This window comes from Carassius auratus, unplaced genomic scaffold (assembly GCF_003368295.1).
Source record: "Carassius auratus strain Wakin unplaced genomic scaffold, ASM336829v1 scaf_tig00020303, whole genome shotgun sequence".
Taxonomy (NCBI): domain Eukaryota; kingdom Metazoa; phylum Chordata; class Actinopteri; order Cypriniformes; family Cyprinidae; genus Carassius; species Carassius auratus.
The window spans coordinates 8872-32056 of NW_020525016.1; the positions used below are offsets into that span (position 1 = coordinate 8872).

At 34.8% G+C, this 23185-nt stretch overlaps 1 protein-coding gene across 2 annotated transcripts in view; it reads left to right on the forward strand.

Annotated features, from left to right (window-relative positions):
* Positions 1-1824: 1824 nt before the first annotated feature.
* LOC113076390 (coiled-coil domain-containing protein 178) overlaps positions 1825-23185 on the forward strand; it is a 30009-nt gene continuing 8648 nt past the window's right edge. The window contains exons 1-18 of one of the 2 annotated variants that reach the window (XM_026249033.1): positions 1825-1995; positions 2381-2449; positions 4313-4443; positions 4644-4699; positions 4933-4997; positions 5430-5633; positions 6521-6741; positions 7532-7674; positions 8304-8457; positions 8650-8745; positions 9338-9474; positions 12041-12224; positions 12955-13017; positions 13150-13311; positions 13655-13768; positions 14030-14175; positions 14258-14417; positions 18849-18998. In XM_026249033.1, coding sequence (XP_026104818.1) covers positions 2395-2449; positions 4313-4443; positions 4644-4699; positions 4933-4997; positions 5430-5633; positions 6521-6741; positions 7532-7674; positions 8304-8457; positions 8650-8745; positions 9338-9474; positions 12041-12224; positions 12955-13017; positions 13150-13311; positions 13655-13768; positions 14030-14175; positions 14258-14417; positions 18849-18998 — 2241 coding nt within the window. In that variant the 5' untranslated portion in view covers positions 1825-1995; positions 2381-2394. Of the gene's footprint in view, positions 1996-2086; positions 2106-2380; positions 2450-4312; positions 4444-4643; positions 4700-4932; positions 4998-5429; positions 5634-6520; positions 6742-7531; positions 7675-8303; positions 8458-8649; positions 8746-9337; positions 9475-12040; positions 12225-12954; positions 13018-13149; positions 13312-13654; positions 13769-14029; positions 14176-14257; positions 14418-18848; positions 18999-23185 lie in introns of those variants that run through there. The other variant, XM_026249035.1, reaches the window with a different exon arrangement.

Consider the following 23185-nt stretch of genomic DNA (forward strand, 5'->3'; position numbering starts at 1 on the left):
TTTGCCATTATTTACGCATTTTATATGCAGTTAAATATGCAGTTTATGGAAATATCAATCAATTCAAATGTCTGAGTGAAAAGAGATTTTGTTTACTTTTGCACATTTAGTTCTGTCTTGGGCTGCTGTGAAAGCTGTGAATTGGATTCCATGAGAACTCTATCCGCAGCAAAGTGAACCATTACTCAACCTAACTGCTTTTTCCACCAATCAGACACAGTAACTGTCCGTATGCTCTGATTGTCATGGTACCGCCATGAAGCAGCACAGAACTCTGGGTAAAGTCTTGCAGCCCATTCAGACTATGATTTACAGAAAAGTCATTATAATGTTGTCTTCTGCATGCATTTTATTAGATTGATTAATATAATGATGCACTTCAAAAACAACATGCAGTCTATTTTCATACCATTCATACCTTTTTTTCACACAAAATGAAGAAATAACTTTTGGTGAACACAGATTGAATATATGTGCATGCAGACCCTAATATAACCTATTTTCCAAATGTCTTACTATTCAAATTTCATTTAAAGTACAGAGAATGCTAATCAGATGGCAACAATGTTTATGTTTACAGTATAAAGGCAATTATTAAGATAGGTATTTACTAACTAAGGGAAATTGTATTAGATAAAACAGTAAACCAACAGGCACTCACTGCATTTAAACCAATCCTCAACCAAATGCATGTAATTGTATAAATAGATTACGCATTCAGAAATAAGCAGAATATGAATACTTCAATATTACCAAAATCCATACAGCTAAATATCATAGTTCTGGCATTGCAGCCGATGATTGAGGACATGATGTTCCAGATACACACTATTAATATCATACTTGCAGAGTCTGCATCGTGCCTGTTCAGTACTGTGGAGCGTTCACAATGAAGAGAAGCTCTCGAGCTCTGTGCACTTGCTACTCACCAAACGCCTGTCATCGCCAAAACGGGATTCAATTCAGCTCCTCTGCGTTCACTGAAGCCCATCTGCACTAAAATGGGCTTTATCGACGAGAATTTCGGCGTTTGAAGACAGAAGTCTGTTTTCGTTCGCATCAGACTCTCAGAGAGCGCCGCGGATCTCAGACCTCTGCTGCTCATTTGCTTTGATGTGACGTAATGCGCTTCTCGCGATGACGTAATGCGGAATCTCGCCACTGAAGACAACCATCAGTGCTCTGGTGATAACTTTAAATGTGAAACCAATTATTTATTATGAGTAGACAAAAATATAGAAAATTTTCTAAACTTCATTATCCTGAACGACAAGTTCTTTATTCATAAATGTCGACTGTCCAAATGTATTTCTCATTCTTTTAATTACGTATTTTAAACTTGTAAAAAATGTAAAAGGTAATTCCATTGTTACATATTATTAATCTATATTTGAATCTGTATCTTGTGAATCTTGTCTTTTGTGTCTGGTTTAGTACGGTTTATAATTCCTAAAAAATAAATAAATAAATAAAACCTTGCAGAAATATTGATAAATATCAGTAGAATGTGTTTTTCTTGATTTGATGAGGCAAAAGGTTATGAGCATAAATTTTGTGGGGCAAATGTTTTTTTTTTCTTGATTAAATCTATATATATAGCTATATATAACATATAAGTTTTGAACCCTTTTTTTTTCCTTTTCTTTTTTTCACTGTGGCGCGGCGCAATGGTCCTAAAACTTTTCATCACTCAGACCCTGAATAAACTTGATACGTGATTGCATTCGCTATTCAACATCAAAACCTTCGCAACCCTGAAAGGCTTTTTTCACTTTCTCACTTTTGTCTATTGTGTCAGCGGTGAATGAAGGCCTCCCTGTTGCCTAGTAACCGCGCGCGCACGGTGAAAGCGGGGCTGGAAAGTGGAAACAAACAGCTCGCGCCGTGACACAATGCCGAGATATGTGTCAGCATTTATCATATCGCGCTTGATGGGTCAAAAATACAGTAAATATCATTCATGTCTCAACGTTCTGCGCTTTAGCAGCGAATAATGTAAGTATTGAGAGCGTGAATCACAGTCAAACCTGTTGTATTGCTGTAGTCAGCTGATACTTGCGACTGTTAACCTCGTTTAACCTGCGTTCATTACTAATTAACTCAAGGTAAGAGTATTTATTTTGTGCAGATGGTGGTTAAAGAGCTGTTCTGATGAATGTCACAATGACACAACACCACTGTATGATCATGCTACAGAAAGACAATGTTTGCCACATAAAAATCTTTACATTTTTTAAAAAATAACGAAAAATCTAAGTGACGTCACCATAGAAATGCATCTTGATATCATCAAGCTTAGAAAAGCATTGGTTGTAATAGTATGTAATCAGTGTTTGTTGATTGATTGATACAATTAAATCAATGATTTTGATTTTCATAGATGTTTTTTGAGAGATGCCTGACATAAAGTTACTCAAGTTTCCTTCAAGTGAAGGAGCATTCTTACAAGGTAAAGTACAATGTTGTTTATCAATGTTATTTGTTAAGCGTGGAGTATAAAGGGATCAGGATTCCTGTCTTGATATATATTCTCAAACTACTGTGCTTATTGTGTCACAGCACAAGAAATAGAAACACATACATGCCGGATATCAAATACATAGATATTAGATTTGATGCGATTTCAAGTTTTCCTTCCTATTTGAAGTGTTATAAGCTCATTATTCTAAATGAACAAATAAATTGTTTTCACAATCTTCAATCATTGTCCTCTTGCATAAAAAGCCCACCCTTTTTTATTCTGAGTGCTGTTTCACTCTAAAATATGTCAAAATTATAAATATAAAATGAATTGTGCAAGCCATTTTATGTTGACCTTTAAAGGAATATAGTTCACCCAAAAATGAAAGTTTGCTGAGAATTTACTCACCCTCAGACCATCCAAGATGTAGATGGGTTTGTTTCTTCATGGATTTGGAGGCATTACATCAATTGCTCACCAGTGAATCCTCTGTAGTGAATGGGTGCAGTCAGAATGAAAGTCTAAACAGCTGATAAAAACATCAGAATAATCCACACCACCCCAGTCCATCAATTAAAAACTTGTGAAGTGAAAAGCTGCCAAAATACGAGTCCATAATCTATAATAGACTTGTGCCGGTATTCGGTAATGCGATGATATATTGTGGTGATTAATATGCACAATATTGTTATCGTGTGCACTTCTAAATACCGAGAATAAATATACATTACAAATTATTCTGAAGTTGGAATGCAACTACTGAAATATTTAAAGTTAATAAGCTATTTATCTTCAAACATTCATTTTTTTTAAAAACCTGGACATCAAATGCCCTAGATATTATTTGAAAGTGTTTGATCTTTTATAGTTCATTCACACTTTACATTATGGCTTCATTAGTTAACATAAACTGCCAATGAAAAAATTATTCTTAACATTCATTAATCTTAGGTATTCCAATATTTAATAACACATTGTTAAAAATATTTTTCTTATTACGTTTTTTTTTTTTACTTTCTTTTTGAATTACCTTTGTGTACGAAACGTGCTGTAAATAAACTTGCCTTGCCTTGCCTTATTGTAAAGTGATTCCTATTGGTTTTTATAGTTCTTTTGCACTTTAATGTGTAAAACATTTAACTTTTATATATTTTTCTGTATTGCTTTATTGTTTTAAATGTTTAGTTATTTTTGTTATAAGAAAAAAAAGTTATGTAACCTGTTATACTGTATTATGACCACTTTTTAAAAACAAAATTTCAATACCGTGATAATACCGTATACCGTGATAAAAGCATTATCAATTAACTGCAACAGGATAATTTGATACCGGCATATCCCTAATCTATAACAACACTTCCTCCAATGAAAATGTCCATACCCTGTTGTCCTCGTTTTGCTGGTAAATGGTGTTTGATCTGTGCATATTTCTCGCCTGATACAGATGAGACTGCTTTTTCACTGGAGAAAGCAATATTATGAATAGAGGACTCTTTTAAAAATTACAAAAATCTTAACAATGGATTTGTTGCTTATAAACATGCAGTTTTTTGCTTCACAAGGCATTAACTGATGGACTTGAGTGGTGTGGATTACTTGTGATGTTTTTATCAGCTGTTTCAACTCTCATTCTGACGGCACCCATTCACTGTAGAAGATCCACTGAAGTGCATTTCTCCAAATCTGTTCCAATGAAGACACAAACTCAACTACATCTGGGTGGCCTGAGGATGAGTCAATTTTAAGCAACTTCAAATTTTGGGGGTAAACTACTCCTTTAAGGTTACAGTATACATGACTCAGTGTGTGATCTTGGTGATCGCTGTGATCAAAGTCAGTTGTACGTTTCAGAGCAGGGAGAGATGGTTAGCTCCAGCAGGCGTCGCAGTTGTGCTCTGGTTAACACTCCAGCACCATGTGTGAACAAAGCAGTGTCTCACATCCAGGAACTGAAGTCCAAACTGGAAAGCTGGGGCCAACAGGTAAAATCAAACACAACCCGAAAATGGGTTGTATTATTACATATCATCTCTGACCAAGACTCTACCACGATGATTCAAGCCATAGATCAAATCCAGTACCACACAGATTGAGCTCACAGTTATATGAGTTGAATCGCATGTTATTTTCTTTGCTCTCATATTACATAATGAATGAATAATGAATGTCTCTTGTCTTCTAGGGTGATAATGCTCAGCATGAAACTGCACATGAAAACAACCACAGTATCATTTGGAAGTGAGCCATAAAGCATTATAGATTTTCCACATCACATTCTGTACATCAGTTGTAAGCATTTTTCCAGTAAGATAGCACATATGGTCAGCAGTTTTATGGGTTTATACCTATTAGATAGTATGTGGGCTCTAACATATCATCAGAAAATAATTTTAATCTCATTAATAGTTTAATTAATTACTATTATAAAAAAATTGCAGATTAAGCAACACATTTTCCCTTTTTGTTTTTAGATGTGTTTCTGCTGATGGTAAAAATAAAGAGCTGTGTATTGAAGGCATGGGGCTTTATGCACAAGGTAATGATGGACAGTCTTGAATCTCCTTAATATCTTGGTTATAATATGCACTTAGTTTTCTTTACATAGTGGGGGATTTGAACAAACCTGTATTATACTTCAATACATAAATATTAATATACTTTGATAGTATTTATTAATATTATTACGATTTATATTTGCAGTCCTCTTTTTAATTTAGTTGATGTTTTAGTAATTCTGCTGTGGTTTTTGTTATTATTTTTTAGCTTTAATTTAATATTATTTCAGTTTTAGTAATTTTAGTTCTTCTTCACCTTAGTTGACCACCAAATGTTTGTTTATATTTTAGGTTTTCCATCTAATATCTGCATTTTATTTTATTCCAGCTTTATTTTAATTAACAAAAATGATGTAGTTTTACTTTTAGTTTTAGTTAACAACAGTAATAATAATTTATTAATTTGTACACAGACAGTGGAGTGTTGCCGTCTCTCTGGACGGAGCCGACAGACGTCCTGATGGAGGTGATGAGTTTGATCGAGCGTCTTGAGTTGGACCGCAGAGATGCAGAGAAGGCTCTAAAGGAAGAAAAGGAGAAAGCAAAGAAACTTTCAGAGAAACTGGACAGCCTCTGTCTCTGGAAGGAGAAGGAGTTTCCTTTAGCAATGCAGAGAGGTCAGACTGGATATTGATTACCACATGCAATTTATGTTCAAACTGTTTTTTCCAGCACTGACATTTTACTTCAGGCCCAGTAATGTGGCCATAAAGTGTCTAGTGTTCTGTTCTATTCGATTCTGTTACACTGCACAGTACAAAACTATTGAGCAAGGTAATCAAAACAAAAAAATGGCTAAATATGAATTCTATATAAAGTAATTTATATTACTTTAAGTAAAGGCAATAGAATACAATATAAAAACTTAATTTTATTTCAGTTAGTTATAAAGATAAAATTGTCAATTTTTGTTTACTAAAATAAGTTTATAAAAGCTAAATAGACAGTTTATAAAAAACTAACAAAAATACATAAACACTTGCAATGAAATTACTAAAACTATTTAAACTAAGATTAATAAATAGTAAAATCGTATGTTAACAACACTGCTTTGTTGCTATTTCCTATTGAGACAGGAAGTTGTGGCAGCATAATGAAAATATACTCACTTTCTTTTTTTAAAACTAATAAACTTTATGTTTGCGTAACAGTTCAATTAACAGTTGAGTTGGTAGTCATTAACCTCCATAGTATTTTTTTCCCAATATAACAGACATCATTACCAATAAAGGATATACATTTTTAGGTGAATTAACCCTTTGAAGAAAAACAATCATCTATATTTTGGTCCATTTTCCAGGAGAAGTAAGACGTGTATGTTTTAAAAATCAACTTTAATTTGTTTAACTTTAATAGATGGCCCAAAGATAATAGACATGGACTGAGCACCACAAAACCTATGTCTTTAAAAAAGGTCTTTAAAAAGTTTGATTACCAAATTAATCTTTTTTTCTGCTCCGTCCTTGACTTTTCGCATCTGTCTGTCTTATATTTGCACGGTCAGAGCGTGAAGCCTGCAGCACAGACATCGCCGAACTGACGTGGCAACTGAAAATAAGGAGAGATCAGTTGCTGCAGGTGAGAGACCGACTGACCCACACGGAGGTGCTGAACCGTCGTCTGAAGGAGGATATCGATTTTATGAGGAAACACGGGCCGCTCGTTCACCAGAGACTCCAGCTGGAGAGTGAAATCATGAAGCAGATCCAGACAGCACAAAGCGAGGTGTGTTTACTGCCAAACCTGTTTGTTGGCTTGTTTAGAGGAGCTGAGATCAATAAGACAAAACCAAAGAGAAGAAGCGATGTAGGTCTAACTAAAAGAGTCCAGCACATACTGGAGGAGCACAGTGAGCAGGGATTTTCTCTATACATGCTTTTTAAAGAATTCATCAGTAAAGAGTGCTAAACTGAAGTATTTAAAATCTTAAAAACATTTTGTGTATGAACTACCCACTGTGTTATTTTAGTATTATTTATATATACTATTATAGAACTTATATTGATTTGAATTAAAATGATTTAGTTTAAGTTTTAGTAATTCTATGTGATTTTATCATTTTTTAAATTATTTAGCTTTATTTTATTTTTGATTCCATTTAAGTCATTTTAGGTGGTTGCCAAAGCAACATTTCAGATTTTCCTAATTTTAAGTTTTCGCCTAATATTTGTATTAATTTTAATATTTCATTCAACAGTTTTTAACCATTTCACTTTTGGTTTACAATAATGAGACTGATGTAATAATGCATCAAATACAATACATTTGAAATGTTTTCCTACACTTTTAGATAAATACTCATTTAAAAGTTGTTTAACCAACCACAGGAAATTGAAAATGTACATTTTTAAGTTTAAATAGCACTGACCTCTACATAAGCAAATACAACTGCTAAATAACCTTGGAGCTCATTGTCTATTTTGGGATGCAGTTTTACTTGTAAACCATGTTGCCATTATAAATTGTCTGACTCTTATTTTAACTCATAAAGAAATTGTGACAAATGTTCGTCCAGGTCAGTGAGACGTTTTCAAACATCTCTCAGAAGCTACAGAGTCTTCAGGAGGAGTTTCAGAATGAGGAATTCAGAGCAGATCTTAGGAAAGGAGAAATGAACAAAGGAATGGAAACGACCAGAAATCATCTGAGTGACAAGCAGTGAGTCTGGATACTGACATCAGGCCTATATTTTTTATTTCGGTTCACTCGTGTTATATCAATCCAGACAGAAGGTGTCACTAAAATGCTGTTCTCTCGTCTTAACGGTTTCATTCCAGTCCATCGCTGTGTAGGCAGGTTATAATATCAATATCAAAAAATGTATGTTATGCAAAATCACATTCTAATGTAAATACAATTTTAATTCATGTTATCTCTATTTAAAGGTTGCATCCATTCATACTTTTGACCTACATTTACATCACACTTTTATTTCACAAAATTGTTTACTTTTTTATATGGAAAAAATCTGCTTAGAATCAGCCTTGTGGAAATGTTTAGCCATTTTTATGTTAGATTTATAGATTTTAGGATTAGTTTATTAAACTTTTCATGTAGTCAACCTCTGCTGGTAAAACAAACACACATTGACATAATGCAGATAAATAAAAACAACGTGATAATACAATGTTTTTAGGTTAAACTATATATGAAATGCTGACAAAACTAAGCAGAGTTTTAACAGGATCTGATGTCATTCAGCTGCTTCCCTCCATCTGTACGAAGGTATATAGACGTGTAAAGTGGACTACGGAGGAATGACATGATTTCTCTTTTCCTGCTTACAGGAGTGAGTTACAGCAGCTGCAGTCACAGTGTGAGGCGTTTCGAAGGAAAATGAACGAGTCGATCGAAAAACTAACATTGAGAGACGACCAAATCAAAGCCTTGCTGAAAAAGACACGTCAGTTTGAGAGGCAGGAAACAGACGCAAATGAAGAAGTCAGTTTTTGAGTACTTTCACCTACCAGTTTGCAGGATATTTAAATCTGTTTCAATATTGTGAAGAATGTTTTGCTATATTCTGACTGTAACAATCATTAGCTCAGGTTAATTCTTAATTTTTTATTTTTTTACACAAGTCCCCTGAAAGAGCTTTTGTGTTAAATATTAATTTCACTCGCCTTTTTTTAGGTCAGAACATTAAAAGCTGAAAAAAATGATAAAGAAGAGAAATTGATGATACAGAAGAATGATGTAATGCAGCTTCAAAACCAAATACAAGCATCTGTAAGTATAACAGGCTGTTATTTGAGATGATATAAATCAGAGGTGAAATGATGTGCCGTGCTGGAGATGTCAACCCTCACGTCCTCTGGAGGGCAGGAAAGGCCCACGATTCCTTGCACTGATCTGCTGTGTTTATTCTCTCAGAGCCTCCATTTTGTCTAAGCCCTGATTTCACAATTACACTACGCTTGAGTGAATGAGCCGCAGAGCGCTCACTTGTTTCTTTAGCAGTTTGTTTATTCCTTTTTAAATTCGTATTTTGTGCATTTTTGATCTTGTTCCGCCACAACAGAGTTTCAAAAGTTTAAAAACTTTTCCAAAATAACCAAACTTGCTTTGACCATAGGTGGTGCTATGTGATGTTTCATTGTCATAAATGTTTGACAGATGACAGTTATAGTTTTGAAATAAGAAATATTTGAAAATACGTTTATGTATAAGCAAAGCTCTTTTATTTTAGCCTTTCATTTTGTGCACAATGTGTGATTGTAGTTGAATTTAGACTTCAAATAAAGGCTTGGCTATGAAAAAGTACATATTAGCATATATCTACTAAATAAACGCAAATAACGGGCATTACTGTCTTTATCAGAAACTTGAAGGTGATGAAAAGGTGTCAATGTTGGATGCAAACTTGAGCCAAAAGCGACATGACTTATTGACCCTGCGAGACAAAAACAAAGAGCACAAACTGGAAATTGAAGACTACAAGAGAAAGATCTACCAAAGGTTTGTCCCAAGGGATAATTCGCCCAAAAATCAAAACAAGATATTTTGAAGATTGACAGTTGGTGGTTCCTGTTAAATTCCATAATATTTCTTTTCCTACTATGGAAGTCAAAGGGAACCACCAACTGTTTGATTACCAGCAATCTTTAAAATATCTTCTTTTATGTTCAACATAAGAAAGCAGCTCATACAGGTCTGGAACGACATGAGGGTGAGTAATTACCAGAGAAAGCATAAACAAGTGGACGTAGTGCTCAAGATGTCATCCATAGGTTTCTGAAAAGGGTATTTGAAGCTAAAAGTGGGCAGCGCATCAACAGATGTCACTCTCAGATAATCGAAAATGGGCAAAAAGGCGGGAGATGGTTGTTGAAACCACGCCCACCAAGCTCGATGGCAGTGACAGCAGCGGCATTCCACCTGTCAGTCAAGTTGTCGCGCCATTAATTATGCAGAACTTTAAGGCTTAATAAAATTGAAATGAAATTCTGTGCTGAATGCTGTAAAGTTGGTCATTTTAACATGGGGAGTCTATGGGACTGACTCCCTTTTGCAGCCAGCCTCTAGCGGCCAATCAATGAAGTACAGTTTAAGTCACTTCCTTGTTGGCTTCACGAGAGAGAGCGGGAGGTTGCCGATTGGTAATTACTCACTCCATACCCGTAAGACTTTCAGTCATCTTCAAAACACAATTTAAGTTATTTTTGATGAAATCTGAGAGCTTTCTGACCCTGCATAAACAGCAACGCAACTACCACGTTCAAGACTCAGAAAGGTCACATGCGTCACGCGCAATTAAATCTGACACGGAAGAGAAGACATCATTGAATAAAGTCATTATTTTTGTGTCCTGGTAGCTTCATAACAATTTGATTGAACCACTGATGTCACATGGACTATTTTAACAATGTCCTTACTACCTTCTGGGCCTTGAATGTTGCTGCCTATGCAGGGTAAGAAAGCTCTCGGATTTCATTGAAAATTCCTTAATTTGTTTTCTAAAGATGAACTAAGCTCTTATGGGTTTGGAACAAGATAATTTATGGTAAGTAAAGGTAAGTAATTTATGACAGAATTAATCATTTTTGGGTGAACAATCCCTTTAAAGTATATTTCGGTATACTTGTGATTGTCACTAACAATAAGCTGCGTCTGATGTGATATGCAGTAAATTGTTATGTTGTGACAGAAAATGGCATACAGTAGTCTGCATTTTTTTTTGTTTACTGTAAAATTCTGAATCTAGTTATTTATTGTAAAATCCTGGTGATATTAAAAAAGCTGATGAATTGTGGTAAACTGCAGTGAACGGTGTCTTATACTCACTATACAGTCTATACAGTCCAAATATCAAGCACAATGACCTAATTTTATCAGACAACCAGAAGTGCAACAAAAATAACTTTCATAGAACTGCAGAAAATGAAATCGATCCAAATGAAAAACAATCCACTGTTGCTGCTTCCCTAAATTGTCCATGGTACAGCAACAACAAATGATGTTGCCTCCATAAGATCTATGAAGGCCATATGTTTTCACACACAAGCCAATAGTGCTGTTCATGTATTACGGTTCAATTGAATCTGTAACACATCATGAGAAACTATGACATGGAATAAACTCTAGATATACAATAGTGAACCCAACTTGAAACAGAACTTATGGATCAGCATTGTTGGAGATTGAGACTCAAATGACAACACTATGAGAAATGTTCTGGAAATCTCTTGTGGTTCATTGGTTCGTTGTGTGAGTGTTGGATTCTTCAATTATCGACACAGAATCTGTGCTCCGCAGATCATGTCATGAAATCATGCAACAACTCTAATTCCACTTCATTAATAATGTGTAGGTGTGTGTGGCATTGCTTCTGAAATTAAAATGCTCCGCAGCATGAACTAACACAATGATTTAGAACACAAGAAATACCTTCCACCTTATTTTGCACTGTTTACTGTGAAGGTGCAAGACTTCTGATTCAGAAGTCGAGACTTAGCTGCTACAGGTAAATAACTAGAAACTAATAAATTCATGCTACAAACTAGCATGTTTATGATGCAGTATGAAGCAGCATAATGGGCTGTTTTTGTATACTAAAAACAACTGGAACCCATTGAAACACATTATGTTTAAAATAAGGTGGAAAATCAATCATTTAAATTCATAGATAATACCATGAACTGTATAAACCGGATTATAAATTATAAAATAATTAGGTGAGCATAGCTGCTAAAAATACCTTATTGTTTGACTGATATTGCTGTAAACAAACTGCAGTTTATGTTTTTACAGAATCAGGCAGCTTGTAGTTAATGTAATGCATTCTGAACTAAACTTTAAGCATTGTGTCATAACTATTGCAGTAATTCATCTTTGATTTGGCACATCTTGTGTAATCAGTTGGATGTGACATAGGCCTACTGTATCAAGAGCATTTTCATTTCCAGTTGTGAAATTTGCTGAATGCTGTGCAAGCATTTTTGTGAGCAGGCTGCTGTACATCGTGGTGTGGATCTCGAGGGACGGACTGTGTTTTATAATGTTGTTTGTGGCCGTTTCGTTCCAGTGAACAGGCTGTGAGAAAGCTACTGAAGGATCGTGAGCATGTCCTGCTGAAGATCAGTTTGAGTGAGAAGCAGTGGAAACCGGTCAAAGACGAGTTTGACCAGGTCTCTGCCATTCACTCAGACACTAAAGCCAAGCTGGACTGTCTGGAACGCAAAACCTTTTTGGAGGAGCTAAAGAACAGGGTAGGAGGACACCTGCCCCGTTCAAATTTACAGAAGAGTTTATGAGCAAGTTTACTCAGTGAACAAATGTGTAGCCCAGATGCAAAAATAATTCTATCATTTATGCCCCCTGATGACATTCCACAAGAATTCAGTCAAAACACTAATGGTTCTTTCTTTATTGGCATTGATGGTTCCTTAAAGAACATTTAACATCTATGGAAACTTTTCCACTTCCAAAAGTTTATTTGAAGTAAAAATGGTTCTTCAAATCTTTGAAAAAAATTTGTTTCCCCTTTTTGGAACTCTTTTAAGAGTGACGCTCTAAAAAGCACAAAAATGGCATTAAAACATTACAAATCTGTACATATGACTTACACTTTATATTCTAAGTCTTCTGAAGTTATACAGTGACTTTATTTGAGGAACAAAGTTCTTATTCACTGAATATCTTTTCATCGGCTTGGCCTTTATCCTTTTGTGTTCTGTAGGAAGAAAATAACTTAGAACCACATAAATGCAAATAAATAATTACTTATATATCTAATAAACAGTTATGTAAGGGTTTAGAAGTATTGGTTGATTACAGTAGTTTAATGTCTTTTTGGTCTCTTTTGATAACTGTCAAGATAACATGTATATAGGGAATTATACTGTATTCATTCCTGAGCTGCTTTGGATTTTGTTTTAGTCTTGACAAGTTTTGCTTCCTAATCAAGTGATTTTGGTGTCTTTTCTTTTTGCTGGGCAGAAAGAGATCGACAAAATGAAGAGCCTGATAATGACTGAAATGACCACCTTAGATATTCTCAAGGTAAAACCAGATGTACCTTATGAATACGTCTTTCCATGATTAATGAATAAAAAAACTGATGATAAATAAAGAAGCAATGTTAGTGTTGCACTAGTTTGTGTGTCTGTTAATGTTTGGAATTGATATGTTCAGGGTAATAGGGATGCAGAGGCAGCCGAATATAACCGTGAACAAAAAGACTGTGAGAGGGTGAAAGGTGAGCTGCAGAAAAAGTATGGAGACGCTTTGTCTACAGCCGCTCAACTGGAGACTGAGGTGGAGCAACTGAGACAGATGTATACAGAGAAATCTGAGGTAAACCTGATTCAGCTTAAAATATTGAATTCATTATTTGCATTTGATTAGATCTAACATGTAAGGCTATGATATTACTGCTTAATATTATTTTCCCACCTATGTGGCTTTTGTTACAATGAGAGGAAGAGAAAAATGATTTCATGGGTTGAGAAAGTTTTTACCTTTTGGTGATGAATACTGATGAATAAGGCAAAGTATTATATATAGAAAATAAATGGTCTCAGTATCGATCCATGTTGACTGTAAGGTCCAGTCAAGTTATTATTGAGTTATCAGTTGCATATGTATGTATTTTCTTTGTATTTTTTATATTCATTATTTTTATTTCTTTTATTCTCAGAGTATTGAAAACTTAAAAGCCAATCTAAGTGACTTGCACACTGCACACAGAAGCCAATCGGATGATTTTGAGAAGAAAAAGAAACACTGTCAGGAATGTTTTAATTCTGTGAAGGTGAAAATAAAATGATACTTGATTTATATTACAGTATGAGTTATAAATGTCAGTCACACTTTATTTTGAGGTCCAATTCTTGCCATTAACAAACCACTAACTATGACTTTTGCCTCAGTAAAATCCTAATTTACTGCTTATTGATAGTCAGTAAGGTATTTGTTAAGTTTAGGTATTGGGTAGGATTAGGTATATAGAATACGGTCATGCAGAATATGTGCTTTCTGAGTACTAATAAACAGCCAATATGTTAATAACTAGGAAAGCCTTAGTGTGGTGGCATTGAGGTATGAGGAGATTTCAAACCGGATCAAGGAGCTTGAACTGAAGTTGAAAGAGTTGAAGCAAGAGACAGACATGATGGAGCAAACCATCAGCACCATGCCACATCGTATAGCAGAGCTACAGTAAGAAATACTGTTCATAATATATGTCTGACCATATATATATTAGACCTCCATGCTTGGTTTTATTTGTTGTCTTTTTCAGGGGTTTGTCAGACACAATGGCGTTTAAACATGGTACAGCCACAGTACTGATGGGTAACGTGCACAGGGATATAGCTTCCTGGAAACAGAGGAAGTCTCATCACGCACAGATTCACTCAGCACTGTTCACTCAACGCCAGACTGTCATGAAGGACACAGAGGTTAAGAACCCTTTCTTTCATATTTACATTTATGTCAAGATTATTTAGTCAGGGCTTCCTATATGGGCTAATCCTTGATCAGCTTTGCTATTTAAATACTTATAATCCAAGTTAACAAATGTTTTCTTTACATATCAGAAAACAGATCAGCTGAAGCCGAACGAGCATGAGTGCATTTGATAGGTTCGGGGATTTGATGTGCTCCAATCACCATTCAAACTGAAATTGCCTTTATAAATATTTAGATTTCCTTTGTATGATGATGCACCGTGTCATTTTTATGGAATGCACAGTGATACCAAATGATACATTTCAACAAACCATATACAAAAGCCTACTGTTCTACTGATAGCTATATAGCTTTTAAGAGCATTAAATTAGTCCATATAAATAGTACAAATGAATTTGCCTTTATTAGTCCCGCCAGTTATTTCATTTATAAATAAATAAATACAAATTATTGGACCAAATTTTCCCTTATGGGATTGTGTAACTTGTGTATTGAATTTGGTTTCATTCACAAAGATTTCCGCAAGTTCATTCCTAAAGTTGTACATGCAAACAAGTGTTTATTTTTTAAAACACTGTCAGTACATTAAGTCAAGTCAAGTCAAGTCTGCTTTATTGTCAATTCTTCCACATGTACATACATACATACATACTGTACAGAGAATTGAAATTGCGTTACTCTCAGACCCCCGGTGCATACAGATAACAGTAACAGTAGAGCCTAAAAATCTAGATCAAATATAAAATCTTATATACAACTCTACAATACAACTATATACTGTAATAAGGGCATGCAAAAAAAATAAATAAAAAAAAAAGTTAAATAAAGCAGCGCAAAGGCACATGGCAGATAGAGTGCAAACCAGTGAAGTGAACAAACAGTTCAGATAAAAAGATAGAAATATTAATATTGTCTGTTTGTGTGTCTTCTGATATCCACAATTGAAATCCCTAATGTTTCAAGTAAAGCAAATGATATTGCACCTTTGCTCTAGAATATCCACCGCTCAGTATCACACCTCTACTAACATTTCTTCTAATCATTTGATGAAAGCTCTAATAATTTTCCGTCAGAGATAATATGTTATGTTTTGCATGAAACCCACGTATTATCACTTCATTTTCGGAGGAAAAAGCTATTTATTGGGGGAGTTGAGTTTCGGGATTATGGCCTCAGTCAGAGCCCGGCTCCTGATGAAAGTCTCACATGGCTTATCTAATGTGAAATCGCCATGTGGTATATAGTTTCATTAAACGGTGATCAAGAATGCATTAGTTCAAAACAAGAAAAGGCAATGGGGCTTAATCCGCCATGCGCGCAGAAGCAGCAAACTCCAAACAAGTTGTTGGTGCGAGACAGGAGCCGAATTAAAAGTCCTCCCTCATAGAGCCAGTCTGCCATTAACTTGCTGCAGGGCAGCAGAGCAGAGAGTCTCTTCAGACTGCTCACAGGAAACAATAAAGCAGCACAAAGATTCATCGCCCAACAGAAACGATTCAACTTTAAACATTTCCAACAAAGAGAGACTGTGTCAGAGTGCCTTCGATTGACCTGAGGCGCATCGTTGGGACGTCACAGTCATGAGATGTTAATGAACATAGGAAATATAGATAGTGACGCACAACACCGGATGACGACCACAGCGTCATGTGTTTAAGCTTAGAGGGATACGCATATTAGAAAAAGGCTTTTTGTTTTTTGGATACACAGATTTCTTTTCTTGATTTGCTCATAAAAGGCATGATTATGTGGAAGTGAACATTAAAAATAAAACCATAATTGTGAGTCCCCCCCCCCCCACATAATCTTGGCTTTATGTCTTAAATATAACTTGCAATGTCATATCTCATAGTTAGGTGTTTTTATTATTATTATTGCAACTTTCTAATTTGGCTAAACTTCAATTTTCACAATTGGAATTTCATACTTTATTTTGCCTAATTAATTTAATTTTTTTTAATTTACTTTAATGTATGACTAATTCTTATTTCAAAATTTCTCTCACAATTAACTGTTTTGTTTTTTTATTTTATTTTTTGTTTATTTAATGTTTTTTGCTTTTTTTTTTTTTTTTTTATCGGAGGTGGAAACAAACTTCCATATAAGGCGACTTTAGTAAGGTTTATGCTTAAAATATGTACATGAACACTTTCACTTTCATAAGAAAAGAACAAATTGGTGGTACATTAAGAAAAATAACAATTATTTTCTCTCTCTCTCTCTCTCTCTCTCTCTCTCTATATATATATATATATATATACACACTGTATATTCATATATATATATGCTATTCATAGGTTGATTTTCAGATTTTAGACCTTTCTTTATTTGAGAATTTATTTAATAAATCAATAAATTGAATAGCATTCAAATAAATACATTTAACTTCATTATTCCCATTTGTCTGCACTTGAATCCAAAGCAACAGTTTCATCCGGATGTGTATTCTTTGGGAATCAAGGCCTTTATTACACTTACACACGTGTATACAAGCCATTTTACTTCCATAGTGTAAAGCATTTCTGAGTGAAATTCAATGAAAAAAAAGGGCAGTGTGGAGCAACAAATTATTATATATTTTTTTATTATATATATTTTTTCCCGCTGGAATAACTAGTACCTATTAATTGATCTCAGTAAGACCAGGAATGTGAATAAAGCAACTTTGTTGAATCACTGTACAGCACGGATTATAACCTCATAACATTTTAAACAGTAGTGTATTTCCTTACACGATCATCCCAGATGTGTTAAATGTAACATGCACTTATGGACACACTCCACACTGTGACTTCCTCACAAGCTGAACTGGGGATTTTTCTCTCCCCTCATCATATTCTCATGTAGCTTGTTTACTTGATGAAGTCAGACGCTCAGTGAGTAGAAAAGCAGTAGGATGCAAAGTGCAGACACCATCAGTTTCTTATGGCCAATGAAGTGTAATTTGTTCCATTTACATTTCAGAGGTGCATCAGACGGGTTTTGTCAGCACTGCATGCAGTAATTAAGCTTTAAATCAATAGCCAACATTTGTCATGTTTACTGCCACTCTCGGTGCTGGGTTAAACTCATCAGTTTAGCGCTGGGTCGTTTTACTGCCCAGACACACTTCATTATTCCTTATTCTCAGGTAGAGCAGAAAACGTTCTTCTCTTTCTCTCTCCATCTTTCTTTCCATAGCTCTCTCTCCACGTTTCTGATGCTGACACAGGGTTGTGGAGATTGTGGAGACAAGCAAATCAGACACTTATTTATCATAATTTGTTTACATACTTCCTCGAGTGCTGTATGATTACTAGAGTTACTGCATTCTGAGAAGATTTGTTTTAGTGTAAAACATGCGAAATGCAAAAAAAAAATGCAAAGATACATACAAAATATGAGAATACCTAAGCAACACAGAAAATGCTTGAAAGTTACTGCACTGCATGCACAAAATATCAAAATAAGTTTCTTCTGTTCAGGATTATTATCGTTAACTAAAACTGAAACTAACTAAAATATTTTTATATAATTGAACTAAAGCTAAAATAAGATATACAGTTAAATTTTTTTTTTTTTACATTAATCGTCGAATATAAATATAAATAAAATGTTGCCTTGAGTAGTTAAGTTGAAGTCTTAAAATTACTAACTTTAAATGAATAAATAAAAACTAAAACTGAAATAAAAATTATTAAAACTAATTAGTAATATTTAAAATGAAGACTAATGAAAATTATAAAAGCACAGCAAAATTGTAAAAAAAAAAAATATATATATATATATATATTTTTTTTTTTTTTTTTTTTTACACAAAACATTTTAATTTAAAGTGTATCATAAAAAGTTGAAAATAAACCTAAATTTAAGTGTCTTTGGTACATTCATGTGAGTTCATGATGAAAGTTGCAATCTCTAGTCATGATCTAATCATTCTTTTGAATCAGATGCTTTTAATGAATCAGTTGATCCGGTTCACAAATCTGAATGATTTGTTCATGAATCGGACTAATCCAGTTCTCAGGTTGAACTCACTGACTCAATGATCCAGTGACAGAGGTTAACAGCCCGCTGGAGGGCAAGATTATCAGTGAATAACTTACATTTTGGTCTGTTTCTTGCACAAAAAGCTGTCGTATGACTTCAGAACAGTTGAAATAGAGTGCATAAGTCATTTAATCAGCTTTTGTGTACTTTAATGAAGCTTCAGTCCTGATTCATTATAATTGCATGTCTTCAGAATCTCTCCTTGAAATAATTTGAAAGTAATGCAGGTTTGGGATGACACAAATGTGTTTACATTTTTGGCTAAACTTTTTCTTTAAATAAGGCTCACTGGTCATTCTTTGTCCTTCTTTTTAATGGTATCTTTAATTGCATTATACATGTTAGAGTCTCTCCTAAACTGATGGAGAGCATCCTGTGCAAATCTGTTCCAGATTAATCTACGGGAAGCCCTAAAAGACAATCTGAAGTTAGCGCAGGAGTATCAGGAGCTGCAGAAAGCTCTGATGATTGCCAGACAAGAAGCCGTTTATGTTTTTGACAGAAGAAACAGAGCAGAGGCCTACATCCAAGATCACAAGCAGGTAACTCTCATTACCACAAACACATTTCTTATACGTATGTGTATACATCAAGGCTATTTTCTGCATGTGTGAATAATGTGGTTGTCTATCTTTGTCATCAGAGATAGACAGCAGGCATGCAAAATAGTGATGAGAGAGAGGTCTGCGCGGACTAGTGTACGCTTGCGTGCTCCACGCAGCCTGTCATAGGTGGTTGGTTTTAGTTGGGCAGTCAGCTAGGAGGCCACTGCAGTAATCTAATCACGATGAGATAAGCTTCATGACAGTGTTGCTCCGGTGTGCATGTGTGTTTATTTCATCTCACATGGCAGCGAGTGGAAACAGGCGCATAGCAGATGCAAACGCTCTCAAGAACCAGCAACTCAGGAACGTTTGGGAAAATGCTAATATGACATGTACGTCCATCACTAAAGGATGGGTGGTTTTGCTGGTATTCATCAATGCTGCAGTGTGCAAGTGCAGTGTGTGCCTATGGAGTGCAGTGCATTAGTCATTTCCAAACAACATTATATAAGTGTGTTTTTGGCTGTGAAGCAACAAACACTTATCAATGTAAAGATGTTTTCTGGTGCTGCTGTTTGTAGTGAGATGTTAAAGCTGAAGAGTGTAATTTCTATGCCCCAGAAAAGAACTGTGAAATGACTGTGTTCAGACAGGTTTCCCTCATTTGCAATTGGTGGAACATAGTTTGGTTGCGATGCACAAACAGGAATTGGTGCATTTAAAAGTATTCAGGCTTAAGGCTTGTTCACACCGTGTTTACAGTAAAACAAGACTTGGTGGTGCTCAAGCACAAAATCGGTCACAATTGATACCTAACGATGAAGAGAAAGTAAGTAGACAAAGAAGATGCATCGAGGCAAGATAAATGTAGAGCTGCTGGTCTCATTGATGTCTGAACACAAAGGGCTTTATGACAAACGCAACAGTGACTACAAAAATTTCGGTAAGAGGGAGTTTTTATGGAGAGGAATTGCAGATCAAATAGGATTCGATGTGTACCATTGTATTTCTGTTTTTTTGTCCTGGTGTGTACAAGGATTAAAGTATTTGAATTACATATAAAATTTCCATCCTTTTGGATTGCACTTTTTTAACCTAACTAGAAAACGAATAAACTTAATTTAATGCATATTTGTCAGTCATACATAAATGGAACGCAAGGCTCAGCGCAAGTGTATATGCTAGTTTCAGTCCAGCGCCATTCGCATTTTCCCGTCCAGCGCCACGTCATTTAATTAGCAAATGCATTTAAGGAGCTGAAAATAGACTGCGCCATAGACCAACTCAAACCTGGTCTAAAGTCTGGCGCAATGTTTTTTCTTTGTTATCTAAAGAGCATGTTAGTATAGGCGGGTCTGCAACGTGCGTACACACTGCTTATTAAACACAGGGATGCACAGCAGAACACAAACATGCAAAATAGAAAAAATTTAAGGATTGCAATGCATAATAATTTTTTGTAGGTTAATTAAATATATATAAATGTAAATGCCTACATGTCATAATGGATAGTCAACACATGTATATCAGAAGTAGGCTATCCATTTGCTCGCACACAAGCAGCTCTGTTTCATCTCGGAGACGCATTCTGTCTTTGCGCTGTCCAAATTTCGCAGTGTAAATAGCAAATCCGTCATGGCTGGCTCCTAAAGGGAATGGGAGATGAGACTCTGATTGGTTTATTGCACGGTATGCCCCCCAAAAAAACATGACTCATTAAGAGAATAGGGACAACCCGTTTAGACCATGCGCCTGGGCGCGCCAACAGTTTTTCTGTCGTCAAAACAGCAAAAGTAGATTTGGACACGCCCTGAGTGCACCTGCGCCGTGCGCTTTACACTTTGTGTTTAGATCGTTGAAATAGGGCCTAATGTGTTTTAAAGGGGTTCTATTATGTTCTTTTATAAAATCTTGATTTTGTTTTGGGGGTGTACTAGAACAAGCTCTCATGCTTGGTGATTCGAAAACATATTTTTCCAATAATTTACATTACAATAACTTTATTATATAAATATACACACTACACACTGACTAAAATTAAAAAAAGTGAAAAAGCATAATAGGACCCCTTTAAATACACAATACCCAGGTTTATATATTTAGCATGAATAAATCCAATATAATATATTTTAACTAATTGAATATTGCATACAGTAAGGGTGTATGCTAACATAAAAATAAAGTGCTCGAGGAGGATCTTGATCAAATGAGGAGTTTACTGAACATCGAAGGAGATTACAGCCAAAATACAACACATTAACATCATTACTTAACAATATTAGGTTATCACAATACGTTAACTTAATCACGGATGAAGAAGAACTAAACAGACAGGGTATTTAAGCACACAGGAGGTAATGAGGAAACTGGAGACAGGTGGGGATCAATCAATTAACAAAACAAGAAAAAGAAGATGACCAAAAAAGGGAACAGAAAGTCCATGAATGTAACAAGGTTGCCATATTTTAACTGAATTAAAATTTTTACTTTAAATTTTACTTTAAGTTAATAAATTCATGCTGATTCTAAGCAATTTGAATAAATGCTTTTTGAAAATATGATTATTTAAATAAAATGCATACAGAAATCTTACCTGTTTCTTACCTGTTTAATTTATGTATGTCTGACTGACAAATATGCATCACATTGTTAATTAGTTGTTGATGTTAAAAATTTGTAATCCTAATGGATCTAAATTATATATGCAGTTCAGATACATAAATCTTCAATTTAGCCCTAATAATTTTCTGACTGGGAAGTGATTTTTGATCAATCTCTCTAACTATGTAATGTAACTCTCTTCATCAAGAACCTTTGTTTATTCACTGATCTGTTATTTATTGGAATGATTTGTTCAAAACACTCATTTGAAATACTACTTAGAACAATGCTTATATTTTCTTTTTGTAACAATCAACCTATAAATGGCTAACTTACAGTTGTCTGCATATTAAGCTAAGATTGGAGAATGTATTTAAACAAAAAAAGTGCACACTTCAGCTTTAAAGCTTTGTGTCTTTGACATTAGCCCACAGATCGTTATAGTAATAGTACTATTGTTGTTGCTTGAGATTATTACTAGTTATACTGATCTAGACATAATCTGTCACTTTATATAGCATTTTTTTGAGCTGTAGATCATTTTAATATGATTTGTTATTCTAGCGCTGATGGTAAAACTCTACTGAAGAGCAAGACACATTGTTTGTTCCCCAAAAGACTAATACTCGTACAACTCCTCATCTAACTACATGAATGTTATCAAGTGAGAAATGCATGCAAAAGGCAAATCCTGTGGACGGGATTCTCCACGCTCATGATCAAAGCCTGATTTTCTTTTACTCAGTATTCAGCCTTTTTACAGTTTGTTGTTTATTTTCAGTCTGGTACGGCTTTCTCTCCTTCAGAGCAGATGTAGTTTCATTTCTTAGAGGTTTACGACAAGCTCTTCCTAAAGTCCCATATGTATCTGTAAGGATGCATAGGCCGAGCTGTGCTCAATTAAATATGGATTCTTATGACGGCTTACCATTTTTGAAAGGTTTTCCATGCCATGGCGAGTATGTATAAGGTGTCTATTATGAATAGTTTGAATAGAATGTATATTTATCAGATGTCTATTAAAACACCTGCTCCATATGTATGAAATTGCAGCACCACATTTATCATGAGAGAGAGATTCAGATGGTGTTTCCAAGCACTGTTTATGTGGCTATATATTTGTGATGACTTGCTTAATCTGACTAGTTCAGTATGCAATTTATATGCAAAAGAATTAAAATTTACTTCATTGCCCCAGAAAGATTTAACCCTTGTGTGGATAATTTTACATTTAGAATTTGTAAAAATCGTAGCTTCTACATAATGGTACAAAACGTTTATGGTGACTTTTATTTCACTTGTTATGTGAACACAAAAAAATTGAGGGCATGATTCAAAATAGCAAAGTGGTCCTAAAAAAAAAGACACACTCATGGTCTTCGCTCTTTTGTGTGTACAATCTACAAATCCCCACAATGCAGAAAAAAGTTGCATTTGGGTTCACATTGGATCAAACTCTAAAACATTTACAGTGCCAAATCTACACACCGACACACACTTGTACACACACACCTATGAACTGGTGTGACTGTAACACTGCAACTATGTAAAATAAAATCAATAATTCAACTACAATGCAGTAA